General features: G+C 38.0%; 1 protein-coding gene across 2 annotated transcripts in view; it reads right to left on the bottom strand.

Annotated features, from left to right (window-relative positions):
* Positions 1 to 22,955, bottom strand: part of CHCHD3 (coiled-coil-helix-coiled-coil-helix domain containing 3) — a 165,729-nt gene that overhangs the window by 98,115 nt on the left and 44,659 nt on the right. For both annotated transcript variants that reach the window (XM_048933702.1, XM_048933787.1), the window contains exon 4: positions 12,341 to 12,485. In XM_048933702.1, the coding sequence (XP_048789659.1) occupies positions 12,341 to 12,485 (145 nt within the window). The remainder of the gene's footprint in view (positions 1 to 12,340; positions 12,486 to 22,955) is intronic.

Here is a 22,955-nt window from a genome sequence, read left to right as displayed (position 1 = left end):
CATAATAGTTTAAAAAACAGTTCACAATGCTTTCAGATAAGCTAATGCTTCAGATTACATGCCTTGAAAGTGAGGCTTGAGTACAGAAATGAACACCAATACAATCACACAAGTTCACCAGTTCTGCATTCTGACTGAAAAACATTAAGGCTTTAACTTTCACAATACTTATGGTTTGGGTTTTTTTACATTAACAGTAAGCATCACTAAGAGAGCAAAACGTTTAACTTTGAAGGCATTGATTCTGCAATCTTAGTAATCCTAGCCAACTGACAGATTTGCTTATAAGGGAAACCAGAATTATGGTCAAGAATGTCAAATGAACCAAGCAAAAATCAAGAAGTTATCTAAAAGTTGCCCAGTGGCTGAGCACACTGCAACTATCAAATTTTTAAATGGGGCAGCAATGACACAACATAAATTCATCCTATCTGTTCCAACAATTTAGCCACTGGTACTGAACTGGTACTTTGGCCACAGGCACTGAAGTCCTTTCAAAACCTGCTTTGTATGATAAAACATGGATAGCGTGCTAATTCTGATCAACATTTCTATTAATCTGGACCATCCCAGTTTTCAGTCTCAGCAGAATACTCCATGCTTCCAACAGAAGATCTCTTACTCTTAAGGCTACACGGATGTTCTTTCCCTAACATACCAGGACTGACCATTAAAAAAGAAAACAACAGATTTTTCAAACATATGGCAGATTTTGAGAGATCTATCAGGGGTTGTGACCTTACTCTAAGGTCACACCCCTGACATAATGGGTAATAATAATTAAGCAGTCATCCTCCTCTCCCGCTACAACTAATTCACTGCATTCAAAGTCAATGAGTCTCAATCAACTGCTAATAATTTAGAGCAGTAAGACAAATGAATTTTTCCATGAATCTCCAAAACGAATGGGAACATGGAAATAAAACTGGCAGCAGTGGAAAGGTGCTGAGAAGTAAAAACATCTGCTTCAGGAGAATGAAAGTTTACCTTCATACCTAATACTCCTTATTTTTGTTAGGATCAAATCTGCTCACATACAAATTTTAAATGATATTTTAGAGAGAGCAAATTAGAAGGGAAAATAATAGGCACTCCTGCTTGCTTGGAGGTAGCGTTCAAAGAAAGATTTTCAGTATCTTCCAACATCACTGCTTTCAAAAGAAATAACTGTGATTTTTCTTTTCATGCTTTAAACAGACAGATAAAAGTGAGAAGGAAAATTAAAACATGAGTTATTACAATGTAAAACAAAAATCCAACCAACCTATTTATCAGACTACTTCTTAGAAGATCCCCTGTTGCTGAGGTAGATGTGGCACTTGCTCATTACCCCTCCTCCCATCATCCTTCCTGCCTATCTTCAAAAGCCTTCAAAAAACTTCATTAATAGATATTAGATGCACGTATTTCTTCTCTTACATCAAAATAGCAGATACATCAAGCTAGTGCTGTGATGTCTGCCGTCACGACTTCGATTTGAACATGTGGTGGCCCTTCAGTTCTGCCTTACAAGCTAGAAATGACTTGGTATCACAGTCACACACAACTATTCCCTTCCCATTGAAAAGAAGATTTCAGAACAGTCTTTCTGCAGATGTAAATGCAAGAAGCACTCGATAAAACAGCACAGAAGGCTCTGGATGCTCACGGGTTTAAAGATAGACTCCTGGTCACAAATAGGCCTTGAAGGTCGATCGGTATTTTACCTCCAAAATTACTTTAATAATTTTCAATTCACTCTTACACCCTCTGAATGCCTGTTCTCCAGTACTACACGCAGTCTAAAAAAATTCACCTACACCTCTAGAACTCCTTCCTCAATGTCATGGCTTTTTCCCTTTATGTATGCTAAATGCTCTGGCAGAAATTATTTTGAAATGTAACCATTAAAGGTATGCTAATGACTATGAATTGTGACAGCTGCTGCGGAAACAAGCCTGTTGGCTCAGGCGCAGCACCATTAACTATCTATCATAAAGTACTCTGGACTTGCTCATTTATTACTGCTGCATAGCCCAAGGGGGGGGAAAAAGGGAGAACTGCACAGGCTTCTTTATCCAAGGCAAAATCATAAGACACTTATCCTAATGTCATGAACCCCACTGTTTATCTGCATGATAATTAAGAAAATGAGAAGGAAGGAAAATCTGTTATTTATTTATTTATGAACCTGACTTGAATTCAAACATCTAAGAAAAAGACAATGCGGCGATCACTACGTGAACAGGCTGCAGGATCTGCCAAAATCAAAGCCAAGTTAGAAGCATCAGCCCTATCAATCAAAAAGCAATGCAACAAGTACACAGTATTATCTTTTACCATGGCTTCCTAAAAGTGAGCGTTGACGCTTTTCTACTACATCATCCTTACGAAGTGGCTTAAACAGCAGACTTAACAACTGAAACCAGATTTTGCTTTCAAAATTCATGTAAAATAAGAAAAATGTTCTGTAGACCATGTGTTGAAGTCCGTATACTTTTAAGCAGCAGCTACTTCGTGAAAAGAGAATGGTTTGGCTTCAACTCACTAGATTACGTTACATGCACACACGCATGCAAATGTCCATATGAAGACTATTATCCATATATTTCTTCAAAGAAGACTGAATTTCCAGCTAAAAACTCCGTTCCACTGTGCTGGACAGAAATGACATACTATGCTACTGGGAACTGTGAAATTAAACAGTTTCCAGTCTTTAGAGAATAGGCCTGTCAAGAGAATAGTTTTTATTACTTAAATAAAATGGTATATTAACGTCCCCAATTTATCAACCCTTCCACTTTAATGTCTTCCCTCCTTTAAAAAAAATCCATGAGGCAAAGTATTTTTTTCCATGCACATGCTAGCAAATCTGTTGTAGAATACATGATCAGACGTTGTGTTGAGGCATGGTTTAGTGAGAACTTTTGTTGACAGGTGGACAGTTGGACTGGACGATCTTGAGGGCCTTTTCCAACCTCAGTGATTCTATGATTCTATGACAATACAAGTAATACTGGATAGAAGAAACAAATCTTAATAAAAATCTACAGACTTAACCTTCCTCACCCTCTAATAGATCCTTTTAAACTGGATTTGCGTACATCTACTTTGGATATGTTAGCATCTATTGCTACAATATCTAAGTACTTCACCTTTTGCTAGACAGCCAGCAGGACTGATATACAACAGCTTGGAAAAGACAGAGGGAAAGAGGGAAAGGACAGTCTACATATCAGTAACTTCAACAGGTATGTCATATTCTGCTTAAATCAAAGGACAAATTATACCAAAATTACAAATCAGAACTGATGAAATCCCATCAAAAAGTGAGAAAGTTTTCGATCTGTAACTTCTTTTTTCCCCAAAATATCATTCTTGTCACAATGTATTTTCTAGAATTCACACTATTATCAACTCTACCAGTATAATTATTGATTCACTTAAAGTACCTTAAAGCACACAGCAGTGACAGTACTAATAGCAATTGTGACCAAAAAGTGCCATCTAATGCATTTAATTGTTTCTTCTGATAAACTGATAAAATGATATCCGTGGTGGGAGGTTAAATCTTTTCTTCCTGAAGACTACATGTCATCTATTGCAGACTTGCTTCTAGCCAAAGGTGGTAACTCAGACAAATGAATGTGATGCAACAGAACCTGTCTCTTCAATCTTAAAAACTGTTTTTGAACTACAAAAATAAAATAAACAGGGCATACAACAGTATTTCACAGTCACCATTTACTTCACCTATGGAAACAATGCAGTTGTACTATTTCAATAACTTGGAGCAGAAATACAAGTCAACCAACTTTGTACTAATAAATAAAGAAATGCCGAAGTGCACAAAGAACAGAGAAAGTTAAAAAACAAAACAAAAACACCTTTTCCAGCACCACTTCTGTTTGTGTTTTGGTGTAAGGAGAATATGACATCCCTGCTAAAAATGTTGATATATGGATAGTCCTTTCACTTCAGCCTTTCTAACATTAAAGTTTAAGGGTTTGTTTGTTTGAAGATATTTAACAGAGTTTTTCTAAAATGCACTTTCTTTCCCTCATACAAACACAGAAATACAAACACACAGCTTGCAGAAATGCATAACGGGAAGATACTTCATTAACACTGCCCTGTTGGTACGAGGGTTGGAAGGTCATTCCCGTGCCTTACAGCCTGCATATCGGTCCATTCCCTAATTGAGAGTACTACAGAATAAGCATTCAGTGGGAAAGCAAAACAAAACAGAATAAAAACGAACTGCTTTTCCGCTTATAGAAAAGACATTCATTTTCTAAATGGGAATCAGATGTAAAAGAATACACCGATGGGGCTCCTGGATGCAAAAAGGGTTTACAGCGTAGATCAAACATGAAAGTGGACTCTCAACTTCTCCTAAAAAGGACAACATAAACTAAATTAACTACTAACCTATCACCCTGTCACCCTTAACTATACTCAAGTTTGAAACCTAATCTTGGGCACAGTTGTAAATATAAATACTGGAAGAAGATATGCTATCAATCTCCTCAGAAACTGACCAATTCAAGATTTTAAAGAACCACAGAATCTTTTGTGTTGGCAGAGACCTTTGAAGGCCGTCTAGTCCAACTCCCCTGCAGTGAATATGGACATCCATAGCTTGATCAGGTGCTCAGAGCTTGCTCCAGCTTGAATGTCTCCAAGGATGGGGCTTCCACCACCTCTCTAGACAACCTGTTCTATTGCCTCATCACTCTTCCAATCTTTTTCTAGCTTCATTCTAGTATTTTCTACTTACAAGAGAATGGCTTTTGTCTCAGAGTTTGCTTACAACAGAACATGTAGAGTCCTGATTATAGGAAAAACTCTAATACAGAGTGAACACCAGAGAACAGCAACATCACCACCACTAATCAACCTACTGATTTTTCTTATTACTATTTTCAAGGTACAGACTGCTGCATATCTTCCAAATTATACTCTTTCAGTGGTTTGCTTCCCTTCTCTCAGATTGTGTTCCCAAAACACCCACGTTGTGTCCACCATGTGTTGTGGACAAGAGTCCTGGCATTAGTTAAGGGTAGGTCATTAGTAAAACAAATTGCTCTTCATTTCTCCTCCCTTTCTTCTCTTAAGTCTTCTAATTCAACCCAAAGATAAGAAGGTAACTAAAGTATTCTAAAGGAGACATAACAGAAATATCTGCCCAGCCAAAATCAGCCTAAATTCAGAGTGAATAGATATTAAATAAAAGTCAGAAAGAGAATCTTAAGAGCTGGCAAATCTGTATAATCAAGATGTTATAATCACAATATAATTGTATAATCAATAGATATCAAGATGTTATTATCACAATATAATCAAGAGAATTAGGCAAAGTAAACAACAATCACAAAAGAGAATAAGTAGAAGAGCTTACCCTTCGGCTGAGCTCACCACCAAGAGAGGTAATCTCCAGAAGAGATCCTTCCCCTCTGGTAGCCAGCTCTTAAATAGGTCTAGGAGGGGTGCAGCCAGGCTCCACCCCTTCCGGCAGCACAGGTGAATTGCCTTCACCTGTGCTCCTCTGACTGACTCATGGCTCGCCTCAGGTGATCAATCAGAGGTTCAGGCCATGACTCAGCAGTTCCCATACACAAATCCTTATGAAGAAATGAAAGAGACTGTATATGTGCTGTTTCAAGTCCTCTGTGGCCTTTGTTGTGTTCAACAACCAGCAGTTGTGCCCTGAAATGGAGTTTGGGTAGGAATACTTCTATAGAAGCACTGTGCCAAAAACACCTTAAGAATGTTATTTAAAACCTCCCTTTCATGATATCTTGAGGGCAGAAATGGGTATTCTCTCTGGAAGAAGCAAATGTACATGTAAAAAGGATGCATATGCTTACTTTTTGCCCATGCATGACAAGGAATGATGACATTCATTTGAAAAGATAGCATAGCAATTTTGTTAGCTGTTCAATAAAAAGGGAGTAGCAAGAACAAATTGGTTAATGAATGAGGGAGGAGAGAGGAGAGCATTATGCAGCGAATCTATAAAAATGAACTCAATTTGAATTCAACCAAAAGAACAAATTGATGGAGCAGCAGGCTTTGTAAAGCACTAGATCTTCATCTGGATGCTGAGATAACACAGTGATTAATTTTGCTTCTGTCAAGTATCTTGGGTTTTGCTATATATGAATTTAAAAATAAAAAAAGCAAGCTCTTAAATGCTGTTTGACTAACAAAACACATTTCTCTCACCATTCAAACAAACTTTGAGGGAAATAAATATTCACTTTGTGCACTTTCCTTGCCTTCAAAATTTTCTATTTTTACTGTATTTTTTTTTCTTATATGTCTAACTTTGAGAGAAAAAAATGATTGCTAGATATAAGAATAAAAAATTATAGGTCTACAACATTGTCAAGTCAAAAACCGGAGGAAAGAGAAAATTATTTGTATTGTTCCATTGAAACAAATATTTTTAATGTCAATACAGATGTTATGAAGGGGCAGAAAAGAGAAACAGGTAAGAAATTTCTTATTCTACTTCACGGGCATTTAATGGCAGTTTCAGAGATGAAATAAAGCATTAACTGTTGACGTGACAGAGGTCATACTTGGATTACAACCTACAGCAACAACAGTGTGATCACCCACAGGCTATTTTAAATTATTTTTACTGTTTAACTACATCAAGGGGGAAGAGATTGTTCACTCATTAATAAAGTAATTTTAAACATGCAAATGGGCATTTCCTTAAGGCACATACATCCTGCCAGATAAGAAAACCACTCACAGTTTGCAAATATTTGGTAGTGAGTCCCATTTCTTGCATTGCTGGAAACCAACATTACTGATCTCTATTTGCATAGTAGCACCTTCTTGTTCGTGCAGTAGTTTCATATCATCTATACAGCATCCCAGAACAGACAGAAAGCCAGATTCCTATCCTACACACCTTACAGCTGCATCAGAAATGCCAATGAGAAGGAGAGTCAGTGAGAAAATAAATGTGTGTCAGGAGAGACATAAGCCATATCCATAACATCGTGTTTATTCAAATGAAGATAAGCATGTAAAGTGCAATGGAGTTTAATATTTTTAAAGTGTAAATGATTGTTTCAGTGTATTCTGCTTCTGTAAAAAAGCAACCAAATCCCTCTCCCCCAAAACAAAGCCAATAAAAGACCCGTAGATCTCATCCTCAGCATTCAAAAACAATTTCTTCTTCCTCATTGGAATTTTGCTCTCTCTCCCACATCATGAGCATGAAGGCAAAGGGATCATTTGCTGCAACAAAACAGCTATTTCTAAATGGCAAGGGAAAAAGCACTTGGCAACAAAGTACCACGTGAAACTGAATCAAATCTTACCAGTAGATCTGAAAAAATATAAGCATTCAAAGAGTACAAATACTTCTACATTATAAAACTGAAGAACGAGAGACAAAAGAAATGTCACTAGGTTTAGCTCTGCACCATGTTGTTTTCAAATCTTAAGTCTAATTTTCAAATGCAAGCCTTTAGTATTTTCACTGTCATAAATTGTAAATTATAGCCACCAATCATACCGTACTTCCCAGAAACAGCCTCGTCCTCTCTGCAGTAAGCAATCATGTTTTGCCTCAGGCTATGTAGTTTACCTCGAATTATTTCAGAATCATCTAAAAAGATTCATTTTTCTATTAAAATGATGAATGAGCTAAATGAGGTATGTAATAAATACTGCAGGTTTGTAAACAGACTTCTTTTCTCCTGAGAACTAATGCTTTAACTCGTTTAGTAATTCTTCCCCCTGGTATTTTCTAGTGAAGTCATCCTTAAAATATGGTTAGCACAGGACTGTTTGGAAAGAGCAGGAAGAGTCAGCACATAATCTGCTTAGAGAAAATAGAGAATCTCCTCTTGAAAAAGCTAATGAATTGGGGACAGGAAAAATAAATGCAACCCTAAAGGAAAGGCTGCACATCACGCGCATGCAGTGATATGGACATGCCACCCAAGGATGACAGGGAAAATATCCTTACATTGAGACAGAGAAGATGGAAACGCTCCATTTTAACAAAACGTATTCAATTATGACAATAGCTCAAATTCACTCCTATCATAATTCAGCGTGCTTCAGCTCTAACATATCAAAGAATGTATTTTGTCTATTGATTTCAGTGCTCAGAAAAGAAAAAGAAAAAAAAAAGAATTCTACACCTACCTCAAAAATCCAATAGATTGATTACCACATACACCTGAAGTGCAGAAACTGCTTTTTAAAGTAAGGATACTTCTGCCAGTTTGACTTTTTGAGCACAGAACTTATTAATAGACTCTCTCATATAGCAAATAATTTACACAACAGGAAAATACCTCAGCAACGCCAGACTCCATTCTCTAACAGGTACTTCTGTGAAAGCCTGAACAATACATGGGGAAATATATATAATTATATTAGTATGGATACAGATTTCTAATGATAGCAGTAATCAAATTTTAATGTTATGGTTACAGCAAATGAACAGAACAATATTTCTGTGCCTCTTCAAAGGGAAATGAGACTTTAATGTCATTGGCAGCTCAATAAAAGCATTTTCTAACATATAGGGTCTTAATGACAGCTTGTTTCAGTCCAGACAGTGAAGCAAACATGTTAACAGTAAACTCCAGGTCATTACAAGGAGATGGAAATACAACAGGTCCTCTGCACTTTGGATAACTATTGATTTTTTCCTACATGTTCTCTGTGTCTCACCCTGGCTCTCATAATGACTGCAGTGATGGAACATCAATACGCTGTTTATGGCAAAGCTACCGCATTGAAAGGCACTCAACAGCACTGTGCCCAGCTCAACTATCCACAATGCTTAGATGTGTAGTGAAGGCCTCCAACCACAAACAGTGAAAAGGAAGACAGGTCTGCTGCCTGCATAAACACAATGGAAGTATTCTTGGAGCAGTCACAAGTATGGAACACTACACAGACTCAGAGGGGGTCAATCCCGTATCAAAATTCTTCTGTGGTCAGCCTGAAATAAATGCCTTAATCCATTATGAAGTCCTCCCTCAGGAAGGATGGACAGAAGAAATATCACCCTGTATGTGCTAAGGGTATGGAAGAAAGAAATATTTTTGACATGCTACACTGCTACAGATAGTTCTCAAGCACAACTTCAAGCACATTCTGCACCTGAGGATCTGGAAATTCGACTCTAAATTTTATCACTCCTACCTCACTTGGTACAAACATCAGAACTGCTGCGTTTTATGTGTCTGGATCTCCCCCAGAATCATATTTTAAGAAGCTGATATCCCATCAGCCAATTCTCCACCCTGTACTGAGGGAGTTTCCCCTAAGAGCTTACACAGCATGTAAGTAGCTCAGCTATCATTAGCTCATCTATCATCAAGTTTCTTTCAAAGCCTTCATGAATACCACCCAGGCCTGATGAGCTGTTATTGGTAAAACCATCAATTTTCCTTAGTGTTTTCTACTGAATCTTCAGATCAATGGCTTTGTCTGAGGAAATCTCTGCAAAGAAAACTTCTGGCACGAGAGCTTGCAAAGTTCCTCCATTTTAAAGGCATATATGAAAGAATTAATTCGGAATTGTTTTGCTGCTATGGGTTCATCTCTTCTGATCACACATCACATTCCCCAGAGATATTCTGACTCTACAGTCCTTGCTGGGATCTCAGTTCCATGGAGTCTGTGGGCTTGCACACACACATTCTGCTCTCTGGTGACAGTGATAGGGCCTGAGGGTTAGGGAAAGGTTCTGCATCAGTGGGCAGTGGGCATGGAACAGGCTGCCCAGGGCAGTGAGCGCGGCCCTGAGCTGCCAGAGCTCAAGAAGCATTTGGACAACATGCTCAGGGTTTGGGTTTTGGGTGCTCCTGTGTGGAGCCAGAAGTTGGACTCCATGATCCTTGTGTGTCCATTCCAACTTGGGATAGTCAGTGATTCTGTGACTGAACCCTTCTAGTCACAGTTAATATTCTGGGAGGTTTGTTTTTTAATATTTAGCCTAACGTGCTCATTCTGCTCACTTAGAAATTATTTCCAATTTTTTAAGGGTGCATTCCTTTGCCTCACCTTGCTGTTCAAGCTCTGCTGGATTCCTTTAGATATCTTTGTTCAAAATTGCAACACTTTTGCTTAAAAAGACAAATGACATCTTTACTTCTTATCACCTGCAAAGCTTTTACTCTTTTAGCTGTCAGCTTCATCTTGCCAATTTTCTTCATCTGTATGAAGAGCCAATGTCAACTTTTGGTGTTCTAATACTTAAAAGTTTCCTGTTTGAACCTATAAGCAGCAGCCAGTTTTAAATGGTTTAAGACTGGGAAATATTACTTCAATCTAACAATTTCATGTCTATTTGTTAAAGCTGAATTAGCAGCCTTTGTACAAAAACATTCTTTCCTGTTTTACCATCTTTGCCTGCTCACTATTTAAACAATTTAGCAGCAAAGGAATTAACATTGAAGATAATGCTATTGACATTTCCTAAACACTAGTCCTTTCTCCAATAAAGAATCTGACAGATGTGATCAAATCTGGACTAAATAAAAAAATCAACCTGCTCTAGCAGTTAACCAGCATGTGGGATCACTCACTCCACCTGAAGAACGGAGCACACAGATGTATCCTCGTGTTGCAAATGTTATAAATTCAAGTTGGATACATTAGATGAATAAACAGCTAATAATAAACTATGGTGGAAACAAACAAACAAAAAATTGCAGTAGTTTCAGCAGAATTACATATGGGACTTCACCAGAGAACTCCAGGATCTTTTAAAACCTCACAGGTGATTCTTTCATGTAGGCAGTTGTACCTTAAAAATTCTAGAATAAGTGCAAATTAACAATACAATCAACATAATAACTGAATACACCTGTTTCATATCATAATTAGGTATCTCTCAGGCATTGGGATGATGAGAGAGGCATCACATGCTTCACAAAAGCACAGTGCTAAGCACAGCACTAAGTGAAAGATGCAAAGTTCAAGGTAAGTCATGCAAATATTAAACCCCAATGTAACTCTTCAGTTCTCCATCAGGCTGAGACCACAAAGCCCTTATCCATTCTTCACATTAACAACCCGAGGGTTAAAGGCATAAGACTAAAGCTCTATCTTAGACATAACTCCCCTCCATTTTCCTTTTTTCCCCCAAATTCCAAAATGTTAATAATTTATCTAATAATTTTTTATTGTTTGGTTTTTGTTTGTTTGAAATTTAAGTCACAGATGGTTTGGAAAGATAGTAGAGGCAACAGATTTGTATTTACACAGCATAGATAAAGCTATTGATTACTGAAGTGACTGGTTGCCTCTCTTACCCCCCAGTAGCTCTTAGAAAGCTTTGAATTCATCTTTGATGCAGATATTTATATAGATGTTGGTATAACTAATCCACTGTATTTTAAAAGGAATGCTCCTGTAAGTTATTTGAAACTCTTGTTCTTGTTAATGATCTGTTAATCATTTATACTCTGACAACCTTAAATCCTAAGTGATATTTGTATCTCAGAGCATAATGACTATTGCTCCTAGGAAAGCTCAGTACAGACTCAATATACCAAGGAAATGTTACATAGGAAGCTATGAATCTGCCAGACATTTGAAATTGACTGAAATATACAGTAGTCAGTTTTCAAAAGAAAACAGGCAGCTGCATTTTGTAACTTCTTTGTACAGAAGTTTTTATACAGCAGCTCTATTAAAATAGGATTCTTTGATACAGAATTTCTCACTAAGCCAGTACCAAGGTGTGAGGCAATCAACAAGAGTTAAACAGTTCTTTTTGCTTTCTAGCATGAAGGAGACTTCAAAATTACACTTTTTGATTCCTTAGTGATAGTCAGTTTTCAAATGAGGAATATTATGGACTTCCTTGAAATATGAAAGTAATTAACTTATGGAAGAGGATCTTGTATTCTGTAACTCTTTGATAATTCAACTTAGTAAGCAGATTCATAGAATCATATCATAGAATGGCTTGGGTTGGAAGGGACCTCAAGGATCAGGAATCACCAACCCCCCTGCCGCAGGCAGGGCCACCAACCTCCACATTTCATATCAGAGCAGGCTGCCCAGGGCCCCATCCAACCTGCCCTTGAACACCTCCAGGGATGGACAGGGCATCCACAGCCTCTCTGGGCAGGCCTGTTCCAGCACCTCACCACTCTCATAGTAAAGACTGACCTAAACGATCAACTATTCTTCTATCATATTCTACTATTATTCAACTATTCTTCTATCGCACTACTCTATACTAAATAAATCACAAGGCAACACTTGTGATTTACACTTTCTGCTTCTACTAATAGTTTGAAACAAGTCAGAAGAGATGGCTGTTCAGAAATGCAAGCATTCTACGAGATCCTGAACTTACAAAGCGCTGCGCCTTCTGACGCTCCTCTTCTGTGGCAGCTCTCTCACGAAGGATGGCTCGGGTCAGGTGCTCATTTGAAGAAATCCTTTCTCGTTCCAGGATTTTGCCAAACTCGTCACGTACATACTCTTGTTCTTGTTTCAGTCTACAGAAGACAGAGGGAAATTCAGATGGAAAGCTTATTATCTAAATTCATTTTAAGAGATGTAAACACAATCGCTTTGAAAGCAGTCCCTGTAGCAAATTATTACAGGCTTTTGAAAACAGCAGAACATGAATTCACATGAAATTCCGGATTATTTCAGATTCAAGCATCAAAATACAAAAACACAAATCAACAAGACTTAGGAACGCTACTTCATAAATCACACTGAGCACTGATCGTTCAAGGGTTTGTGAAAAAGCATCTTGAGTACTATGGGTATGGACACAGCTCTGTTTGTTTTTATGAGGAGTACTCAGTTTGTTGTTTTTAAGGAATGTTTTTTCAAGGAAATTCTTCCCTGCCCCACAATCCAACTTTCTCCTAAAATCACCATTCTTTTCTGCAGCGGGATAATGTTTTTTGATCTCCAGACACACCATCAACCTAAACGTGGTACCTGCTTACAGAGCTGGGAAACAGATGAAACAATCAGAATAAACATTTCCCAGCAACTTGAGAAGAAATGAAAAGAGCTATAGAACCTATTGCAATAGAGTTAACACAGTTACCACCAGCCCCAGAAACTCAAAGAATCACAGAATGGCCTGGGTTGAAAAGGACCATGATGATCATCAAGTTTCAGTGCCCTGCTGTGTGCAGGGTTGCCAACCACCAGACCAGGCTGCCCAGAGCCACATCCAGCCTGGCCTTGAATGTTTCCAGGGATGGAGCATCCACAGCCTCCTTGGGCAACCTGTTCCAGTGTGTCACCACCCCCTGTGTGGAAAGCTTCCTCCTAATATCTAACCTAAACCTCCTCTGTCTCAGTTTAAAACCATTCCCCCTTGTCCTATCACTATTCACTCTTGCAAACAGCCATTCCCCCTCCTATTTATATGCTCCCTTCAAGTATCGGAAGGCCACAATCAGGTCTGAACATTTACACATCACAAAACATAACTTTACTCAAAACATTTACTATGCACACTGCACCTATTTTTTATGAAAGTAGGTATAAGTAGGATAGCTATTAGAATATAGCTATTAGAATCTATCTGTTGAGCGTGCATTGTGACACAGAGCAAGGTGCTGACATTCAGGAACTCAGAGCCATAATGGCAGAATTAAACACAAGTTTTCAAATGGATTTTTTCCAGGAGTGAAGGAGACAAAGCTTAAGGATTCTCAGTGCATTTATATGTTGTCAAGGGAGCTTCGGAGAGCAAATCGTAATGAGTAGGGTCACTTTGTAAAAGGTATGAGCATTACAGTACATTAGATTCTTCCCCGGGGAAAATATCTAAGTGGGGTGGGGGGGAAAAAGACAATTACAAGATGTATTACTTCAGTGCTCAGACAACCCTCTGAAATGCAGCAACCAACTGGGAGTCTTTATAAAAAGTTTATTAAGCGGCATCTTCAATTACTCTAGGAAAAGTCTGATTATGTAGACATGGACCAAATTCCATTAAGTGATTTCCCAAGGTCCCCCAAATTATTCCAAAAGCATTGGTGTATCAAATCGTTCACACAATCAATGCTTCAGTCAAAACATTCTGGTCGTCTTTTCCATTGGAGAAATAATGTTTTGTTTAAAAAGTGTCAAAATAGACATCTCAGCAGCTTTTTCTTAGGAGAAACAACAGAGAAAGCACTTCACATTCCCAGAGATTGAAGTAAACTCCTTCCTCACCCTTTATAGATTTTACTTCTCGTACATGCTTTTCTCCTGGTTCTTTGTGCATATTACACCTAGCAGCACAGTAATTAAAGTATATGAAGTCAGACTATATCTGTAAAGGCTGCTAAAGGGCCAAGGCCATTCTCAGAAAGGAGCCCAAGGAGCTGAGAGAGAACAGAATTAGGACAGCTGACCTGAAGTGGCCAAAGAGATGTTCCATTCTCCCTCAACTCTTTTGCTACCTCTGCAGATGTAAAATCAAGAAGAGATTACTAAACAGATAAGTGATGTGTTCTTTCCAAGTATCTGATGAATAAAAGAATGTTAAATATTAGCTAGCTCATTAATACCAATAAAAATGATGTGAGATACTCACATCAAAAACGGAAAGATCTTATCTGTGCTGTAGTGTTTGTAACAGCTCGCCCAAAAGCAGCTTTCTGAATTATTACAGAGCATCCTTCCTCCTTAAAAATGTGATTTCCCCGTTTCTTTAAAAACACACTTATAATGGTAGGAAGGTACAACATCATCAGCATAAATATCCAGCCACAAAACTGTAAGCATTCCCTGGCTCACCCTACAGCTTCCAGTTTTGGTGCTAAGCCACAGAAACGTTTTGCAAAAACTGATCAACTTCACCCAGATAAAAAAAAAAAGCAAAAACTAATGAACAAATAAAATAAACAAAAGAATCTTACTGCTGCCCCTGCTCTACCTGAAAGACCACTGCGTAAGTTCATATTCTGGAGAATGGAACATTCACATAGTTTCCAAGCTCAATTATTACTTGACCCATTCCAACACCTTCATTTAGGGGCCAACAGGTGAGACAAAATACAGGTTTACCGCAGGGAAAAAGCACTAGAGAATAGATTAGGTACTTTGATTTTAGATGCCTCGACTGTAAACAAGGCACTTAAACCATCTCAACCAAAGAAAGGAGCACAAAAATTTTGCTCATTTTTTGGTGTGGCATTATAATGTATTTTTTTTTAAAAGGCATACTATTCAATTATGTAATGACTTGCACATGACAGCACCCAAAGGCAAAAAGTCTTTCCTATCTACCTATCCAATGTAGTGGTTGGCAACCCTGCCCATGGCAGAAGCGTTGGAAGCAAATGATCTTTGAGCTCCCTTCCAACCAAAGCCGTTCTGTGATTCTGTGATTCTACCTTAATCCTCATTCATGCGATCGCAGAATCAAAGAATGGCCTGGGTTGAAAAGGACCACGATGATCATCTAGATTCAAACCCCGTGCTGTGTGCAGGGTTGCCAACCACTAGATCAGAAATGTATGCCATCGTATCTACACAACAAACGACAACTAGTTGTCCTCCTAGAGCATTCCCTAGACTTTTTCACTTAGGGCAACTTTCATCCACAAACAATGTCCTAAATGCTCATCACAACTGATTTAAATTCACCAGAGTTTTAAAATAAGAAGTAGGATTTTGAAGTAATTTGCATTTATTTGAGTTACATAATTGGGTAGCTTGTAGGAGCTTAATGAAACAAACAGAAGGCAGCTACATTCTGATCTCAAACATTTGCTTGCATCAACTTACGGTAGTTTCCTTCCTTGACATTACAGATTCATTTTACTGGCATTCAACATGTACTGCTGCCGAATGAAAGCAAACATCAGCTAAATCTACCATAATAAATTATATTATTACCTAGCCAAAAGTAAAATAAATAAATAACTCAGTATCTGCAGTTGATAAGCAATTAAATAGCACAATTTGACAGTAAAGTCCACTACTCCAAGAATGCCATAGAAACAGACCACTTAAAATGGCATTTTTAATTACAACACAATTGAAGGCTCAGTATAACAGCTCTCATGTTAAAGCCGAAAGCTTTAGTTAACAGACAAAAGACATTCTGCATTACACTGATCATTTATAAGGAAAGAGCTTTAAAAAAGCTGCTGAAGCAGCAGATAAGGCTGCTTGCTATACACTTTTCTACGGAGTTGATAGCTGGAATAAAATACTTCTAAATAATTATGAAATACTGTTTCAAGAAGCACACAGCCATCTAGTTACAGCAGTTATTTACTGAAATAAAGGATGCAAACCTATCACTTTTCCATAGTGCTATTTGAAAGTACCAAAACCCTACTCATACTGAAGTCTGGATTCACACTTCACAGTATTTCATACTCTCAACTGTCCTACAGCATACAATCTTATATACAGAAACCAAAAATTCCTCCCTTTCTACTGGCTTTCAGAACTTCAGAGCTCTGAGTTAATGCTATAAAAAGCGTTTATTCTTGCACTGCACTATTACACTATTAAGTTATCTTGTTATTACCTCTAGGTCTTCCAACACTCACGAATTCTACACGGTAACTTCTTTCACACATCTTGTAAACACGTGACGATTGTTTCTTGCTTTGTTATGAAAAGCACAGCCTGCAGCTCTCACAGAATCACCCCATCATTTGGGCTGAAAGGGATTTTGTGCCATCATCTCTGAATTCCCTGTTCAAGCAGGCGCAGATAAGGCAGGCTACCTGGGACAATGTCCACTTGGGTTTCAAATATCTCCTCTGTTGGAACCTTCACATAGACTCTGGGCAGCCTTCTCTGACCACTGGCCTTGTAATTTCCACTATTCAGATGGATTTTCACGTTTTCCAGTTTGTTTCTATTGCCTCTTGTCCTAGTCCTAGATCTCCTTGCTTGCCCTTTTTGAAAATGAGAGTGACATTTGCTTTCCTACCATCTTCAGGAAGCTTTTCTGACCACCATCACATTTCAAAGCAAATTGGGAGTGGCCTCACAATGACACAAGTCAGCTCCCTCAGAATCTCATCAGTCCTCATGGATTTATGTATGTCCAGTTTGTGTAGGTGTTCCTAAAATGATCCAAACTAAGTTACCAAAGTAAGCCATGGAATCATGGAATCATAGATTCATAGAATCACAGAATGGCTTGGGTTGGAAGGGATCTCAAGGATCATGAAGCCGCAACCCCCCTGCCACATGCAGGGCCACCAACCTCCATATCTAATACTAGACCACGCTGCCCAGGGCTCCATCCAACCTGGCCTTCCAGAGATGGACAGGGCATCCACAGCCTCTCTGGGCAGCTGTTCCAGCACCTCTCCACTCTCATAGTAAAGAACTTCCCCCTGATATCCAACCTAAATCTTCCCTCTCCTTCAACTTAAAACCATTTCCCCTTTTCCTTGTCCAAATTAAAGTTTCATTTTGCTATTTCTGTGAAGATTCTGCGTACACACTGAAGATAGGAAAATGCATGCATCCCACCCTAATTTTTTTCACAATCAAGTACACACAAAGTTCAATTTCTGGACCTGTTCAGTGTTAATACAACCTAGTTTTTATCAGACAGCACAATTATGCAGCCAGGGACTGACACAACCTATTGGATAGGCATCTTGTAACTCTGATACTTCAAAATAACATATTCCTGCCAGCTCCCATCCTTCTGGAAATATGCTTTCAGTAAATCCAAACCGATGAACACTGAATAGAAAAACATATCAGTGCACGCCTATAATGATATATATGATTCTCTTTGTGTTAAGGCACAGGAATCCTTTTGTTAAATGTATTTTAAATAACAACATAATTTACACACATGGAGTTGCACTAGGGGACCTCTCAAGGTCCCCTCCAACTTCCAAACAATTGTGTGATTCTGTGGTAAGCAGAAAACCAAACTGTCTCCTAAACACAGATATTCCAAATACAGTTACATCTGACCATCAAAGAAATTGGAGAAAAGTTGAAATACCCAACTAGTTCCAGTCTCTAAACACTTGTGAAGCAGAATTCGAAGTTTAAGGGAAAAAATAGCAAAGCCCCTCTAAATGTGGCGTTTGCTAAAATCTCTTTTTAAGAAATATAAATATGTTTTCCAGGAAAGAAAAAAAAAACCCAAAACCAACAACTTCACTGCACTCCGAAGAAAACCTTTCATGCTTTTTAGATCCATTTTTTAAAGAGTTCAAGAAAAGGGAATTGTTAATAAAACCACATGAAATTACGACATGGTACTGTAATCTTGCACAGCATGAACCATGTAAGCCACACTAACAAGATGAATAATTTAATTCGCAATCCAGAAGAAATCATTCTTTTGTTTACTCCAAAAAATCCATTTCTGTCATTCTTGAGAAAACACCTGCAGGTGTTAGAGGTTGTCATTAACAAAAAAGCACCCTTTAATTCATGAAAAACAGCAACACAGAGAAAATGCTAAAAGTCTAAATGACAAACAAACAGAATAACACCAACAGTCTTCTGTGCTTTCAGCTTCGACAGCCATGACAGACTTTGTTCTGAACTATTTCACGATCCACAGGAAACCCCAAACTGGTAAACACTACAGTATTAAAAGCAAATACAGTGATGTATCATTTTCAGCCCTTCTTATTTCCAGATATTGAAAATTTATTACACTATCAAAGCAAAACATATCCTTTCTGTTATTTTCTAGGGAAATGATTACTTGCCAGTTGTTGCATCTTTATTACAGTCTCCGAGTTACACAATCTGATGGATTTCTGGTGATCCAAGATAAACTCATTCAAGTTTAGAGTGTGAACTCTGTCATTTTTCGCTACCTCCAACAACCAAAACAAAGTATTTCCTGTTTCAAAGCCCACTATCAAGAAAATCATCTTCTTTTCTATAAAATGTAGAAAAATCTGAAGATATTTTGGGATTAAATGCTGGAAGTGATCTTGAAGGATGAAGCCCATGGAAGAAGACACAAAGCTAAAACATTTCAGCATTGAAGAAGTACATCTGTACACTTAGTTGTTTTTTCAATTACTGTTAATTTAATCCAGCATCCTTCATCTTTCATGATCTCTGAACATTTTCCTTTCTATACGACACCTCCTCAACCCAGAAAGCTTACAATAATTAAAAACAAGAGCACAACATGTTTACAGTAGAAACTGCTCATCGTGGTTTTTGCCTAGTTTGATGCAATGGAGTTTTTTAATGCATTCTGACGGACTTGCATAACATCCAAAAATGTTTTGAACAATGCAGTTTAGGCTACGATGCAATATTAATGAATGAATAATGTTTCCGAGTACTGAGCTTCAATATTTAATGAATGCATACAGAATGTGCCATAGAAAGATGTGGTTGAAAATCACTGGAGCTAACAAGGGACTTGAAAAGATGCTAGAGACACCAGGAAAACCTTTAACCTAAACTTAAACTGGAGTCTGAGAAGCGTGAAATGGGTATCTCTCTTGCTCCAATTCTAGTACTCACTTGACTGCCAAATCTGCTATATTATATGATCCACAGGAGTCCCTTCCAAGTCAGGATATTCTATGATTATCTAATGCTGATCTTCTTCTGCAAAGTGTGGCCAAGGACAGAGATTTAAAACCAAATTGTCCAAATCCCAACTTCCTTGGGCAACCTGTTCCAGTGTGTCACCACCCTCTGAGTGAAAAACTTCTTCCTAAAAAATGAAAACATTAAAAACTTAATTTCAATTCACATAGGTCATTGCATACTACAGGTGAAAGAGGCTACTTCTAACTTAGGTAGCATCCCTTCTCTCTAAAAATCCATCCTGAATTGATTTCTGGAAAAGCTGAGAGAAAATATCATCAATATCAGGAGAACAGAAACCTCTTCTAAATTTAAGACTGGAATACAACTTTCCTGTAACTTTGTTCTACCCAAGTGGCTTTTGAAACGCTTTTAAACTGAAGAGGGTAGATTGAGACTAGATAATAGCAAGAAAGAAGACACTGGAACAGGTTGCCCAGTGAGGTTGTGGATGCCCCCTTCCTGGAAGCATTCAAGGCCAGGCTGCATGGAGCTGTGAGCAGCCTGGCCTGGTGGGAGGCATCCCTGCCTAAAGCGGGGTTTGGAACCTGATGATCTGAAAGGTCCCTCCCAACCATTCTATGACTCCCTAATTCTATGATCTACATGCTGAACAGATCTCATTAACAAAGACAGAATCAGAACTGGTAAAATAGAAAAGAAGCAAGGCAAAGTAAAAATGCTAGAGTTTTAAAAACATCATCAAAAGCTTTAAACTGAAATACAGAAACAAATGAGAAGAAAGAAAATGAGAATAAATTTATGTGTTTAGAATGTGGGTTAGGCTTTCCTTCTTGTCATCTAATGAGAGCTGGAGCAGCTCTGGATCTTGTGGGTTAACATGAAGAAAGAAATATTCATAATCACCTGTTTCATGTATCTCCATAGAGATTTCAGTATGGATTGATACTATACTACTCTTTTTTTCTGTTTGTATTCCACATCGTTAAATTTAACAAGAACTCCACTACTTAATTCTATATCCATTTCTTCCTCGTGATGACCCTCCTTAATGCAGACCACACACATACATAAAATTTGTGAACCATTTCTTAGAAATATTAGTGAAAATATGAAAGCATCAGCAGCAAGTAAACTTCTGCTATAATGTTAATTTCCCTCTCCAGTTCATCCCATTACAATCTCATCTTTGATCGGTTGCAAATCATTCTACAGTTCTTGCATTTTCATATCCAGTAGTAACAGCATGCAAGAGAGCAAAATATCAAGTTAGTTGCTCTACACCAGGAATTCTGGGTTGCTGTCTTTCTTTTTTTGGGTAGTGTAACACACTGACCATAATCTGCACAATTTATCTTGGATAAAACTACGTTCCACCTTACCCACTTAACCATTTATTTCCATTCTCCCAATTATCCTCTGTTTCAAATGCTGTACTTTCAAAATCACCCATGACAATCTGACTAATAACTTCAGTTGAATGTTCCATTAACTTCCTTTTTCCAGCTGCCCTTCAGCCTCAGCATAACTGTCAATTGAAAGCTTTACTAATGGCCATGTTCTTTTATATGCCAGTTCTTGATCAAGAGATAAAGACACTAATTTCAAAACCAGTCATTATATACAGCCCTCAACTTACAAACATGATTTCCATGGACAGCTTGGCAATACCTGGTGCAATATGGAAGCTGGCCATTCTCAGTCTGTTGATCCCTTACAGAAGTTGGCTCAGTTGAATTTCCTTATTAGTGTTCTTTGTGTTTTGTGGGTTCTCTTCATTTTTTTTTTGGCAGAAGGAAGGCAGTGATTGAGCAGAGGGAGAGTGAGTAGGGGAGAGGGGAGACTGTTCAAGTGTGTGTGTGGGGGGGTGTAATTATACCACTTAAATCTACCATTTTTAAAATATGTGCATATAGATCACTATTATATAAAGACAGAACATATGAACAAATTTCTACCTTTATGCCAGAGGCATGCAAGGAACATAAGTCAGAATAGTAAAACTGTTTTGCATAATTTGTGTAAGTATTTAGTTGAGACTTTTCCCGATATTCTCATAACTCCAGCTGAAAATACTTTCCAATTTAATATCACTCCTCTTGGGATCTGCAAAGGCAGTCATGAAATTATGACAAGATTAATTCTTCATTAAAGTGAAGGGACAGTTACCACATTTTATTATTGTTATTATTTTGTTTCTTTGCTTTGTCTACTCATTTGCTACTCTTCAAAACAAAAGAGCTCAGCAGTTTGAAAGCAAAGATTTGTTTTAAATTGCCAGGGGGAAACTTTTGCCCTCCTCCCTACTTGAATCTGAGACTTCGAAGCAGTGTTATTTTTGTTGATGCTCCCTCCAAATGAACTCAGTGGCTTGAAGTCATTTTCCAATCTCCCTGAGAAATAAACTTATCAAGATGAAGCTCTGCATGGAAGTTGTCAGTTGAGATGCCAAGTTTTAAAATCAGAGTGAAAAATAAACCCCTTGAAAATGGGGGTTTATAAAGGTTGCAGTGAATTATAGCAACACTTTCTCCTATTTCCATCCACGCCTCCAAAATTCATCTCTGCATATACTGAGAACTAGGCATAATGGCATTAATGGAGAATAAGACCAGTAACAAAATCGTGGAGAGTAACTCCACCATCACCAAATAGTATTCTTTTCTTCCAAGAAAATAACAAAGAAAACCAGTCAGGTATTTCCAAACTCTCTGTCTCATCAGTATTTTTATTCCCTTCGCATTTTGCAGGTGGGATCACGTGTGATGCTTTGGAGGTTATAAAAAGTAGAAGGTGTGATACAGCCCCATTCTGAAGTTGACTTGGCCTCCATCATAAAATAATCATTTTTAACAGTAGGCTGGTGACAGTGGATCAGTATCTCACCTGTCCACAGTACTTGTTTTACAGCCAGAACTGTGCTCAAATCTCACATCTTCACATTTAGTCTTGGCTTCTTCTCACACTTGAAAAGCTTTGACCCGGCCTGACCTTGCTCATCCCTTCCTTTCCTCTGGCAGAGCAGTTATCCCACAATCCTCTGGACCTCAGCAACATTACAGAATAAGTTCACATCTAAACCTTCTGCTAGATGTGACAGGACAGGGGCACTTCTGTTGTGAAAAGGAGAAAGAGGTATAACTATAAAGGGAGAACAGGAGAAATTAACTACAAAGGGAGAATAGGAGAAACTCAATTAGTGGAATCAGTGCAAAATACGCTCTTTTCTCCATGAATATTCCCCAGTCCCAAGGCTGAACTGGCCTTTTCTGCAGGCAATGCAAGTAGGTTTTACTTTATTGTCATTATTTTATTGTTATGATTTCAGTCGCATATCAAACTTGAATATTTTGTTCTGGTAAACAAATAGTTGTCACCAAACCACTATGCATCTCTTTTTGCACTTCGGAAAAGCTTATTCAACAATCTTATTGACTGCTATTTGAAGTCCTCTCTCTGCTGAGTAACCAGCTGAACACTTT

Source organism: Lagopus muta, chromosome 1 (assembly GCF_023343835.1).
Source record: "Lagopus muta isolate bLagMut1 chromosome 1, bLagMut1 primary, whole genome shotgun sequence".
In the NCBI taxonomy this organism is placed as follows: Eukaryota; Metazoa; Chordata; class Aves; order Galliformes; family Phasianidae; genus Lagopus; species Lagopus muta.
This window is presented reverse-complemented; position numbering and strand designations above follow the sequence as displayed.